This window comes from Gopherus evgoodei, chromosome 2 (assembly GCF_007399415.2).
Source record: "Gopherus evgoodei ecotype Sinaloan lineage chromosome 2, rGopEvg1_v1.p, whole genome shotgun sequence".
NCBI classification, from domain to species: Eukaryota; Metazoa; Chordata; order Testudines; family Testudinidae; genus Gopherus; species Gopherus evgoodei.
In genome coordinates this window covers 149,102,631-149,115,745 of record NC_044323.1, presented here as the reverse complement: position 1 = coordinate 149,115,745, position 13,115 = coordinate 149,102,631, and the positions used below count along the sequence as shown (strand labels likewise).

Below are 13,115 nucleotides of genomic sequence, written 5' to 3'. Positions count from 1 at the left end.
ATCTGGAGTCGTCCGGCCCCTGCGTGGTTTGGATCAGATCTTCCAAGGGACTCCTGCATTCGGCAGTAAGCCAGCATCCCGGGCACCTTGGCTTGTGCACACTGCCATTGGGGCAGCGTGCTGAGCGGCTGCCACAGATGGGGCGTCCCAGAGGCCGATCCCAGCGCTGGCTGCGAATGGCTCTCCGACACCACTGGAAGTCTCCCCTGGTCCTATAGTGCCTGAGCCGGTGCTAGCTGCCTTGGGCAGCATCTCCCCTTCCCCAGGCAGGATGGGGTTACAGCAAACGGCGCTGCCCTCTCTGATCCATCCTTCTCTGGAAATGGGAAGAGAAGGCTGGCCTTGGTTTTCTCCGCAGAGCTAGACAGTTCCTCCAGCTGCCAGGCTTCCACTCCGACAGCTGTAGGGGAGAGGGGAAGGTGCCTGCTGCTGCTGCGCTCCAGGACTGGATCAACCCCCTAATCCACACCCTGCAGACTGGAGTCCTGGTGACTGGCCTCAGCAAAGGGAACTGCGTTGCCGAAGTCCCCTCTGTGTAGGGGGAGCTGGAGACCTTGGTGGGGGCAGCAGGGCGACAGCAAGGAGTGTCTGAGCTCTCAGGCGCCGTTTGCTGCCTGCTGCGATTGCTGGGCTTATTGGACCGATCCGTACAGCCCAGCCTGGACCCCCCACTTTTGGATGTGGGGGGGGCAACCTCTCCAGGGCTTCGTGGGGGCCTCCTGGCTCCTAGCCCTTGGCCTGCTGCCTCTTGACTTCAAAGCTGACGCAGCCACAACCTTCTGGTCTGAATTAAGCCCAGCTGTGCGGAGCTGCATTCTTTGGGGCTGGCTCCTGCTTCCCCTCCGCCCCCAGTCAGCAGCACATTCCACAGCCCGCTCCGGAAGCCCCGGAGCTGCCCTGTCCTGACAGCTGCGCCGCATCTGCCTACTGTGGAGCCTGGTGACCCAGCTGCCCCAAAGGAAGCGAGAGCGACAAACAGCCCCCCATCGGGTCCTGTCCCCAAGGCTGGCCAGCCAGCCCGTAGGCCAGGTGAGGCCAGGTTCTGTTCCCTCCGGGGCTGGGGGGTCTCTAACTCTGCCCTAGCCCCCCCAGGGGGCGTGAGGCTTCCATGGGGCTTGCCGGAACCTGCCGCCTGCTGCCGCTCTGCCTGCTTGTGGGGCTGCTGACCCCCAGCCCAGGGCAGCCCCCACCGGAGTTGACGGATGATGAGATCGAGGAGTTCTTGCAGGGCTTCCTGCGGGAGGTCAGACCCGAGGGCGAGGAGGAAGCCGGGGGACGGGGACTGTTGGAGCCCCCCGAGCCGCAAGGGAGGCTGAAGCCTGCAGGGAAGGACAAGACAGCCAAGGCCCCCATGGAGGTGGAAGAAGGTAAGTGTTCTGAGAGCAACCTGGGCATAGAGGGCCCAATCCTGCCCCCCCGGTCCAATTCTGCCTGGCTACCTTGGGGCCCGATCCTGCCCCACCCACCCTCACTGGGCCCAGCTCTGCCTGGGCCCAGTCTGGCCCTGCCCAGCCCCATCAAAACCCCATTTCCTACATCCCCTCTGCACAGGTGTGACTGGCACCCAGGGGCTGGGCAGGGGGAACTGAGCCTGAAGGGACTCGCTGGCAGCTACCTAGGGCCAGCAGAGGGGCTGTGTTGGCTGCGACTTGCAGCTTGGGATGTGGGGTTCCCGCTGTCTGGCTCGTGCTGGGTGCCCCTGGGAGAGGGGGCACAGGAGAGCAGAGCAGCCAGTGCCCCTTGCCGTGCTGGGCTTCCCAAAATGCTTTGGGAGCTGCTGCTCCTTCCCCTCGACCCAGGCCGGTCGTCGCTACTGGGGGTTCCCAGCCATGGGTGACAGGCTGGAGACTGAACCACAGTGCTTGCCAGCCTGGGTCAGAGCTGGGTCCACCCAGCCCAGGGTACGGTCTCTGACAGCGGCAGCCCTGGATGCTGCGGGAAGCCTGCTGTGATGGGAGACCCCGGCCGTCAGAAGTGGGTGTGGACTGTCCCTTCCCAAGGAGCGATGGGGGCTGGTATTTGGCTCCCGCCCAAGGGAGATGTCTGGAGATCAGCACCTGGTCGGTGGTGTCCTCCCTGCAAGCCGGCCTCTTAGTGCCTGGGGCAGTGTGCTCAGCATCCCTGAGGCAAAGCCAGGGGGCAGCCACGGTGGAGTCTGTGCCCCCTGGGGCAGATCTCCCCCTCTCCCCCCATGTAAATCCCAGGGCACACTCACACCCTCCCCCATCTGTCACAGTTACAAGAGAGCAAACCCCTGTATGGACAGTGTCTATTCATCCCCTTCCCCCCCGGAAATCCCAGCCCCCTCCCCCCTGCACTGCATGAGCTGAGCTGCTCCCTCCTCCCCTGTGCCGATGGCCCAGGTAAGGAGCAGAGCTTCAGGGGGGCTAGTCCATGCTCTCCCTCTTAGAGGGGTTTATGGAGGGTCTGGCCCCTGGGGCTGAGAATTCAGCCCCACCTCCCCCCAGGTGTTAGCGCAGAGGGTGATGTGGGAAGCTGATATCCCAGTGTCCCCCTCCAGACAGCCACAGGGGGGAACAGGTGGGACGGTTACCCTCACACCATGGCTGTCTCTGGGACCAGCTCACAGGAGGGGCAGTCAGATGGTCACAAGAGTGATCCCAGGCCAGGCTCCAAAATGTCCCCACTGAGCTGCCTCTAGGGGAGAGCCCAGGCCAGGAGGGGAGCCAGGCCCACACCCCCGAAAATCAGAAGCCCAGAAAACATGGGCTTGGCGGAACAATAAACGTGACTGAGTACTGTCTTTGGGGGAAGTGCCCCTGCGTGTGTGTGTGGTAGATGCATGATGTGTGTGTTCATGTGGTTCAGTGCATCTGTGTGTGTGTTTGTGTGTGTGCACGTGGTTTCCTCCATGCATTTGTGTGCCTGCCTGCTTCCACTCTCAGCCTTAACACAGCTCTGCCATGCAGCTTTCCTGGAGGCTGGCAGGAGGCACTGTTAGCCTTCCCCAACCCCCAGCCACCCTGCCCCGTGGCCCCCCGCTTCCATGCTGACCCAAAGCAGCAGCTCACTGGGTGATAGCAGTGTGAACCCCGCTGCATGGGGTGTGTGACTGAGAACTAGAACATTTAGAGTTTTCAGTGGAAAAAAATCAACCTCCCAAATATTTTGATTCGAAAATGGGAGCCCACCTATTCCCCTGCAACCCCTCCTGCTCATGGGACTTGTCATTTGGGTGCAGTGTCCTCCCATTGGCTGCTGTAGGCCCAGCTCCCTGGTCTGGCTACATCTCCCATGATCCACAACAGTTTCCCCTTTTGGGGAGGGGTTTGGAAGGAGTGTGGCTGTGGAGCATCATGGGAGATGAAGTCCCCTGGGGAGCATGGTGCATCAAGGAGAAGAGGGGAGCGAGGCAACTCAACTGCATCTCCCATGGGGCATTGCAGGATCCAAATATTGCAGGTTTCAGGCATTGGTTTTTCCACTGAAATCCCCCCACAGGAAAGAGAAGCTTTTTGCAACAACAGTAACAACAAAAAAAACCTGGTTTAGTGGAAAAGCCAAATTTCTATATGGTCTTGATAGAAAACTTTCAGCTGGCCCCTAGCTCCATTCTCTCTCCCTCCTGCGTCCTGAGGAGGCTGTGTCATCCCTGGGCTCTGTGGGGGCTGGTGCCTTTGCCAGGCCCCAGAGCACAGTGAGCAGCTGGATTCTCTTCCCCCTGCTCCCAGTCCCCACGGCGGGGTGGAAGAGCCTTATGGATCAGGTGTCGCGTGATGAGGCAGAAAGGGGAATCCTGCACGGGAGAGCTTTGTGCTGCCATCCTTACCAGTACCGTGCTCTGGGTCTGAGCTGACGGGCATTGCAGACACTGGGGAAGAGCCCAGGGCTGGGATAGCAGGGGGTTATAGGTCAGGATTGAAGGGCATGGAAGAGCTGGGCGGGGAAAAGGGATAGCTGTGCACATGCTGTCTCTCACCAGTGCTCCTGATCACACAAGCCCCTGACAGCACGGCCCCTCTGGGCTTTGGAAGTGGGCCGCCCGCTCCATCCCGTCAACTTTTCCAGGCTGAGGCCTGCAGAGTGGGGTTTGGCTGCTGGCCCAGCCCTCAGGCGAGGTTTCCCTGCTCAGTGGCTGCTGGTGCACAGCCTGGACCCTGGTGGGGTCTCGCTCTGTTTTGCTCAGCCTATGGGGCTGCGCCAGCTTCTCCAAGGAGGGAGGCCGTGCTCCCCGAGCAGCACAGGAAGGCTTGTCTGATGGTCTGTCACCCAGGGGCAGGGTCCTGGGTTAGGGTAGGTGACTGGAGAGGTGTGAGCTGGGGGCCGTTCATCACAGGGAGCTGTTAACTCGGGAATCCAGTGATGGCACACTGCTCTCTTTGCACATTGTTTTGTCAGAAACCTGCTGCTTGTCTGCTTAGCCATGGCTGCAGAGTGTATCAGCCCCGACCGGGTCGGGTGTGGGGGCATCCAGTTGCTGCTGAGGTTGGGCAGGCAATGAGGAACTCCAACTCAGCTTGTGCCCAGAATGGGGCTTCACCCAGAGGCCCAGGGGACGAGGGAGCGAGGAGGAGGAAGGAGCCCTGTATCCTCTGCACGGGGGACTCATTCCTCCCTGCAGCCTGCCCTGGGCATGTCAGTTCAGTGGGGCCATGTGAGTGTCACACTCCTGGCAGGTGCTGGACAGACAGCGGGCACTCAGGGTGGTGGGGACGTTCTGCCCCATTCCCCGAGGAGCGGGAGTGGCTACAAATCCTACCGCAGAATTGGGCCCTCTCTGCTCACACACTAGAGGACATGGGAATGCTGCTGCTCAGAGCTTTGGAATGAGCCTGTGGTTGCCGCGGGGCGACGGTGCTGTTACTCAGCAGCCTCCTTTCCTTCCTGTCATCCACTGAGTCATGGAGTGAGGCCTCCGTGTCTGGCTGGAGCTCGCTGGAGCCTTGGGTTGGGGAGATCTCCGAGCCCCCACCCTGACCATATGCCTGAAGAGCACCTGCCTCCTGGAGTGCCCCCTGCATCACACGCCAGTCCACGAGGGGCCTCCGGGCGAGGGCACTAACAGAGCCAGATAGCCATGCTTCCCACACCCCCTTCAGTTGTTCCCTATTCCCTTGCCTCCATGTCCCGCTGACTGTGCACCAAGGTCCTAGCTTCTGTCCTGGGCCCATCCTGGAATCAGATCAGTGGGGCTGGAGCTGGGCAATTATGCCAAGGCATTTCCTGCTCATCTTCTCTCCATCTCTTTGGCGTTGGCTTCCTGCCTGTCCTGGGGAGCGTGGATTGTTCCCAGAAGGAGGAGAGATGATCTGTGACTGCTGGAGAACATTCCCAGAAAGCAAACCTCATATTCATAACCGTGGGAATTCGCTGGGGCAGCTGATTGCTCTTGCCCCATCGGGGAGTAGAAACAATTCTCAGGACCATGATCTCCAATCAGTAGAACGGGAGGTTTGAACCCCCCCACCCCTCCTCACTCCCCAAGCTGCTTGCTGAGTAAGTGAGCGGCCGAGAGTGACGCATACAAAGAACCCGGCTAATCGTTCCAACAGGTGCCCTCTTGGTTTGCAGACACACTATGGCCGGATTCGCTGGCTGAATGACCAGCGCGATAGGGTGGGCACGCTGCAGGGTTGGCACGTTGCAGGGCTGGCACTACCAATGCTGATCATTCACAGCTTGTGAGCCTGGCTCCAAACAGCGGAAGATTTAAAAATTCTAAATGCTGGGCTGCTTCTACGTGGAAGTGGTGGAGAATGCGGGCAGGGCAGCCTAGGTCACCGTGTGGGAAATAGAAGGAACCCCAGGGAGCTGCTCAGACACAGAGGCTGTGGACTATGGTGCTGGCAAGGCTTGGTGCCCAGTGGGCCGTGGGCATCAGAAATCCCCAGTGGGTATTGTTTAATGTCCTGCTGAAAGGCAGGGGAAGAGACAGGCCCCAACGAAGTGTGGCTGCCTTCATGTGTGGAATGACAATGACTCCCTGGGGCCCAGCTGGGTGGGGACAGGTGACCCCATTGACCCAATAGGTAGAGGCCTGGGGCCCAGCTGGTTGGGTGGGGCCAGAGACTGGCCTGGGACCGACTCTTTCCTTTTATACAGGGACAACTGTGAAGGTTAAAGAGAAACCTAAGAAAGGGAAAAAGGAGAGGCCTCCCAAGCCCACCAAGAAGCCCAAGGAGAAGCAGCCAAAGGCCACCAAGAAGCCCAAGGAGAAGCACCCAAAGACCACCAAGAAGCCCAAGGAGAAGGACCCAAAGGCCACCAAGAAGCCCAAGGAGAAGCAGCCAAAGGCCACCAAGAAGCCCAAGGAGAAACCTCCCAAAGCCACCGAGAAGCCTCCCAAAGCCACCAAGAAGCCATCTGTTGGGAAGAGGCCCAAGATACCACCCCCCACCCAGCCCTACGAGGAAGAGGAGAGGTACCGGCAACCCGAGAGACCTCTGATCCCCCCGCCAGCCGAAAAGGATTACGACCTGCCCGAGACTCCCAGAATCGCCTCACCCTATGACGAGGAAGAGGAGAGGTCCCGGACGTATGGGGAACGGGACAAAGGTAAGTGCTACTGATTGGCTAATCAGGTTGCCAGTCACTCAGCACGAGGCGCCCACCTTCCTCACACTCCTGCCTGCCTGGTCCCATTGCCCGCCGCCTTCCCAGAGCCCTCCAACCTCAAGGGTGACCCCCCAATTCTTACACGACAGGCTCCTCCCCCTTTAGCATGAGAGGACATGACCAAGGAGTTACCAATCCGTGAGCATCACTAAACATGCTGCACGGCCAGTCTGAGCGGTGGCTTCTCCCTGGAGAATGCCTCGTGGGCATCAGAACAGTGTCTGGGGTGACATCTTCCTGCATGTAGAATCAGGGTCCCTTGGAGCAGAAACAGGACCAGGAGGCTCTCAGGTGCCGTCACTGCCTCTGGCTGTATCACGGCTTGGGATTTCCAGGAGGCAGCAGTGTTGTGGAACTTGTGCTTTAAGACTGGGTTATGAGTCATTTCCAGTGCATGTTTGGTGCTGTTTCTCTCTACTGAGGCAGAGGGCCAGGTACAGTCACTCCAGGGCTCCCCCAGTCAGCTTGGTCGTCCCTCACTAAGATTTTCTCACCCTGACCTGACCGCCTAGCCACAAATAATCACATCCGCCTGATTCTTATGAACATCCAGTTTAATCAGTCCAGGTGAGACCCTAAATTACCTCCCATAAACAACATTGCTGGCGTCAAGTATCAGAGGGGTAGCCGTGTTAGTCTGGATCTGTAGAAGCAGCAAAGAATCCTGTGGCACCTTATAGACTAACAGACGTTTTGGGGCATGAGCTTTCGTGGGTGAATACCCACTTCATCAGATGCATGTAGTGGAAATTTCCAGGGGCAGGAATATATATGCAGGCAAGCTAGAGATAATGAGGTAGTTCAATCAGGGAGGATGAGGCCCTGTTCTAGCAGTTGAAGTGTGAAAACCAAGGGAGGAGAAACTGGTTATGTAATTGGCAAGCCATTCACAGTCTGTGTTTAATCCTGAGCTGATGGTGTCAGATTTGCAGATGAACTGAAGCTCAGCAGTTTCTCTTTGAAGTCTGGTCCTGAAGTTTTTTTGCTGCAGGATGGCCACCTTAAGGTCTGCTATATAAGGTCTCCCTGTGGCCAGGGAGGTTGAAGTGTTCTCCTACAGGTCTTTGTATATTGCCATTCCTAATATCTGATTTGTGTCCATTTATCCTTTTCCGTAGCAACTGTCCAGTTTGGCCGATGTACATAGCAGAGGGGCATTGCTGGCATATGATGGCATATATTACATTGGTGGACGTGCAGGTGTATGAACCGGTGATGGTGTGGCTGATCTGGTTAGGTCCTGTGATGGTGTTGCTGGTGTAGCTATGTGGGCAGAGTTGGCATCGAGGTTTGTTGCATGGATTGGTTCCTGAGCTAGAGTTACTATGGTGCGGTGTGCAGTTACAGGTGAGAATATGTTTCAGGTTGGCAGGTTGCCTGTGGGCGAGGACTGGCCTGCCACCCAAGGCCTGTGAAAGTGTGGGATCATTGTCCAGGATGGGTTGTAGGTCCCTGATGATGCGTTGGAGAGGTTTTAGCTGGGGACTGTATGTGATGGCCAGTGGAGTCCTGTTGGTTTCTTTCTTGGGTTTGTCTTGCAGTAGGAGGCTTCTGGGTATACGTCTGGCTCTGTTGATCTGTTTCCTTATTTCCTCATGCGGGTATTGTAGTTTTGAGAATGCTTGGTGGAGATTTTGTAGGTGTTGGTCTCTGCCTGAGGGGTTAGAGCAGATGCGGTTGTACCTCAGTGCTTGGCTGTAGACAATGGATCGTGTGATGTGCCCGGGATGGAAACTGGAGGCATGAAGGTAGGCATAGCAGTCAGCTGGTTTTCAGTATAGGGTGGTGGTAATGTGACCATCACTTATTTGCACCGTGGTGTCTAGGAAGTGGACCTCCCGTGTAGATTGGCCCAGGCTGAGGTTGATGGTGAGGTGGAAGCTGTTGAAATCGTGGTGGCATCTGATTTGCAATTGCATGGGCTTCATTGCTATAGGCCAAGAGAAAAATTGCAATATTGTGTGGTAAGCCAGCTTTATCAGGGGGTCATAGTCTAGATTGCTTGCTTGAATGTCTGCAGGAACATTTTTGCCAGGACGGTGAGGAGCTGAGGTGCCATGTTTGATATCATTTATCTTGACAAACAATTGGACATCTTTGGATGTGAATTAGGTTACATTGCCACCATCTGCTGAGAAACTCCCGTCCCTAAAAAGCCAAGTCCTAACCCTCTGCGCTGACCTAGTGGAATGCACACAGAATACCGCAGTTCGGTTAGGTTGAGCACCTACGGCAATATATGGCCCTGAAAACGGTCCAGTATGGAGCACATTTAGGCATGTGTTGCGTTCGCTGACAATCTTGACGCTTGTTCTGGCATTTCCTCCATTGTGTATCAATCCCTGCCCACCACCCGGGACTCTTGGCCAGACTTTGCCTTTTTGAAATTCCCAAATAGTCTTTGTCTAATTCCTGGAATACGTGGGCCCTGAGCCCCATAGGAATAACCACATTTGCAACCTTGATATACACGTAACGGTTCTTTGTGAACAAAGAAAGATGGACACAGCTGTCCGTGTATATTACTCCATCCACTCCTCAAAATGTCCTGCTCTTTCACCTGCACTGGGTCATTGTTAGGGTTTCGTTGGCCATGGAAGGGTGCCACATAGAACATACGTACCTGGCTCTGGTGCCACTTCCGTGTGCCAGCTTACCTGCCACTTTCCAGCGGGCCAGTGTGTCAAGCAATCTGCATTTGCATGTCAGTTGGCCCTTTTGAACATCACCCCTCTCTGTAACCAAGCTGGAGTCATTGCCGGCACTCCTTTAAAACCAAAAGCAGTGGTTGGTAAACCGTTGCCCATCCAGGGATTGGTGACAGTTTTTAACTCCACTTGGAGTTTCTCACTCACTTCAAGTATAGCTCCCTTCCCTTTTGCCAAGAGATCTAAGGCAGTGTGATCTTCCACCCCTTGTGAAATGACTGCTACAGTTCCATAACGTGAGGTGGCACAAGCTATCTTCATAAGCAAAGGTGCGCTGTAGTTGGTAAGGACCCTTCCCGATCCTGGAAACTTCTTGACTTCATCAAGAACTGTGGCTCACTGTAGAGCAGTGGTTTTCAAACTTTTTTTCTGGCGACCCAGTTGAAAATTGTTGATGTCCGTGACCCAACGGAGCTGGAGATGAGAGGTTTGGGGTGTGGGAGGGGCTCAGGGCTGTGGCAGAAGGTTGGGGTGCAGGGATGAGGGTTGTGGGGTGGGGCTGGGAATGAGGGGTTCAGGGTGTGGGAGGAGGCTCTTGGCTGGGGAAGGGGGTTGGGGTGCAGGAGGGGGGTCAGGGCTCTGGGTTGGGAGTGCAGGCTCTGGGGGTGGGGCCGAGGATGAGGGATTTGAGGTGCAGGAGGGGTCTCCAGGTTTGGAGGGGAGGGTACTGGACTGGCACAAGATTGGGGCATGAACTTACCTCCAGTGGCTCCGGTCACTGGCGAAGCTGGGGTGCAGAGGCAGGCTTCCTGCCTGTCCTGGCACCACAGACTGCGCTGTGCCCCAGAAGTGATAAGCAGCAGGTCCAGCTCCTAGGCGGAGGTCTGCAGGCTCCGCCTTCCCCCCCCCCAGCTCCCATTGGCCAGTTCTCAGTCAATGGGAGTGCGGAGCTGGTGCTCGGGGTGGGGGCAGCGCATGGAGCCCCATGGCCCCCCTGCCTAGGAGCTGGACCTGCTGCTGGCCACTTTCGGGGCACAGGGCAATATCAGAACAGACTGCTAGTTTTTACTAGCTGGCTGCCAGGGTCCCTGCTTACTGAGCAAGGTGATCCAGTGCCTTGCATTTCGTGACCCAGTACTGAGTCACGACCCAAAGTTTGAAAACCACTGCTGTAGACAGACAAGGTGGGTGAGGTCTTTTAAGGGACCAACTTCGATTGATGAGAGAGACGAGCTAATGTCCATTGTGCAACAGCTCATAACCCGGCCGCTGTGTTAAGTAAGATCAGTCAGTAGTAACTGATCATGCCCAGAAAGGAATGTGAATGGGACACGTGTTGTGGCTGGGATGCTGGAAGGACATGTTTCGTGGCTGGGATGCCATAAGGACAGCTTTGCCTTGCTCTTGGGATTTGTGCAGCTCATCTTTGTCCATGGAATGGCTGCCGTATGCAACTGAATCTTGGAAAAAATCCAATTTCTCCTTGTTTGCCCCAAGCCCACATTCAGACTCACAGTGACCTCTGGGAGGTTCTCCAGGTGTTCCTCACCCCTAGCTCTTGTGATTAGTAATGCTGAGCACTGGCAGTGTCCCCTAATAGCAGGTCCAGAGCTTGCTCCCAGACAGCAAGTGTGGATGCTATTCCAAATGCCTGCCAGTGATGTTGGAATAAGTCCTTGTGTGTGTTCATCGCACAGTACTTGTGACAATCTTTGGTCTCCATTTGTAGATAGCTCAGGCTTGGTTGATCTTGGAGAGATGCTTCCTGCCAGCTAATGAGGCAATTATAGCCTGACTTCCAGGCCAGGGATACTGATCTTTATGCAGTACCAGGCAACCTTGAAATCACCACAAACGTGGCTAGCTGTGTTCTTTTTCATAGAATCATAGAATATCAGGGTTGGAAGGGACCTGAGGAGGTCATCTAGTCCAACTCCCTGCTCAAAGTAGGACCAATCCCCAGACAGATTTTTACCACGATCCCTAAATGGCCCCCTCAAGGATTGAACTCACAACCCTGGGTTTAGCAGGCCAATGCTCAAACCACTGAGTTATCCCTTCTCCCCCTTTTTCACTCCATTTGTTCCAGTTGACCTTGGGTATAATTCTGGAGTCCTAAGTGCCCTATGGCAAAATGCACTGGATGAACATTGCAAGATGTAGGAATTGCTCCCTCTTCAGGCACAAGTTTTGCTGGCAGGTGTTTTAAGGTTTTGATGCCCTACTGAAAGATATCCTCTGCCTTGTCCAAGAGGTTTGTTTTGGAGGCCATACAATTTTGTAAATCTGGTGGCATTTTGAAATCAATGGGAATTAGGTGCCTAAACAACTTGGAGGATCTGGACCTTTATGCTCTGCTGCCCACATGAATCTCTCTCAGCCAGTCTGTTAAATAATACCTGACCCTCTTGCTTCACAGCAGAGAGGTTTAACAGGTGCTGTACACATTTGTATATTGCGTTCAATGTAATAATCGCCAGGGGAGTGAGGACTTCCCTGTGTATGTTTTTAGTAGCACCAAGTTTTCTGCAAAGTCCCCTCTTTAAAGAGCCTCAGATTATCTGACACAGACATAGCAGACCCGGTATCCAGCTCCATTTGACGTCTTGCTCCATCCGGTGTAAAGAAATCCGACGGACCTTTTATTGTTGCACAAACTGTTGGAGAGATGGAATTGGAGTTGGAAAATGTTCATAAAAGGGCAACAAAAATGATTAGGGGTATGGAACAGCTTCCTCATGAGGAGAGATTAATAAGACTGGGACTTTTCAGCTTGGAAACTAAGGGGGGATATGAGAGAGGTCTATAAAATCATGACTGGTGTGGAGATAGTAAATAAGGACGTGTTATTTACTGCTTTTTGTAACACAAGAGCTGGGGTCACCAAATGAAATTAATAGGCAGCAGGTTTAAAACGAACAAAAGGAAGTATTTCTTCATACAACACACAGTTAACCTGTGGAACTCCCTGCAAGAGGATGTTGTGAAGGCCAAGACTATAACAGGGTTCAAAAAAGATAAGTTCATGGAGGATAGGTCCATCAATGGCTATTAGCCAGGATGGGCAGGGATGGTGTCCCTAGCCTCTGTCTGCCAGAAGCTGGAAATGGGTGACGGGATGGATCACTGTATGATTACCTGTTCTGTTCATTCCCTCTGTGGCACCTGGCACTGGCCACTGTCGGCAGACAGGATACTGAGCTGGTTGGACCTTTGGTCTGCCCCAGTATGGCTGCTCTTATGTTCTTATGCTCCAGCATTCTCCATGGACTCCACGCCGTCCCCGGCGAGCTGATGAAAGCCCCCGGGCTTGTCCTTGTGAGATGATGGTTGTGTGTTTTGCACATCACCTGTCTGTACCCCAGTTTGTTGCAGCTTCTGCAGGGTTTGTCTGTGAACCAACAGCCTTTTGCACAGTGGGCTGGTTTGCCACAGCAGGAGCATGCAGACAGAGTGCTGTCCATTTTGGACTGACCTCCTGTTTATTTGTTGCCTGGGTGCTGTTGCAGCTCCCAGGCATTTTTAGCAGCTGTCTCCATCGAGAACACAATTTCTAGTGCACGTTTGAGGGTTAAAGCAGCCTCAGACAATTGCTCCATCTTGCAAACCGCACAGTAACTGAACACCCCATAGAAACGCTCTCCAAACTGGCAGTGCGCTGTTAATGTCTTTGACCCAGCCGCAAATTCGGGAGTTGCTGTTTGGTTCTATTTATAAAAGCGGAAACACTCTGCGGTGCCCAGGGGCTGAGGGAAGGCGGCTTGGGAGAATTTCCACAACCTCAGCAAACATCTGCTGAGTAAGAGAAAGCTGGAGGGTTGTGTTCCAGGTTATTAGCTGTAACCCCCCGTGCCACTGAGTAAAAGCACCACTTTAGTCATCTCACTTGTA

The 13,115-nt window shown here is 54.9% G+C and overlaps 1 protein-coding gene across 2 annotated transcripts in view; it reads left to right on the top strand.

The window, feature by feature from the left end:
• The first annotated feature begins 342 nt into the window (after positions 1 to 342).
• AEBP1 (AE binding protein 1) overlaps positions 343 to 13,115 on the top strand; it is a 29,340-nt gene continuing 16,567 nt past the window's right edge. For both annotated transcript variants that reach the window (XM_030551867.1, XM_030551866.1), the window contains exons 1-2: positions 343 to 1,367; positions 6,064 to 6,516. In XM_030551867.1, the coding sequence (XP_030407727.1) occupies positions 1,109 to 1,367; positions 6,064 to 6,516 (712 nt within the window). In that variant the 5' untranslated portion in view covers positions 343 to 1,108. The remainder of the gene's footprint in view (positions 1,368 to 6,063; positions 6,517 to 13,115) is intronic.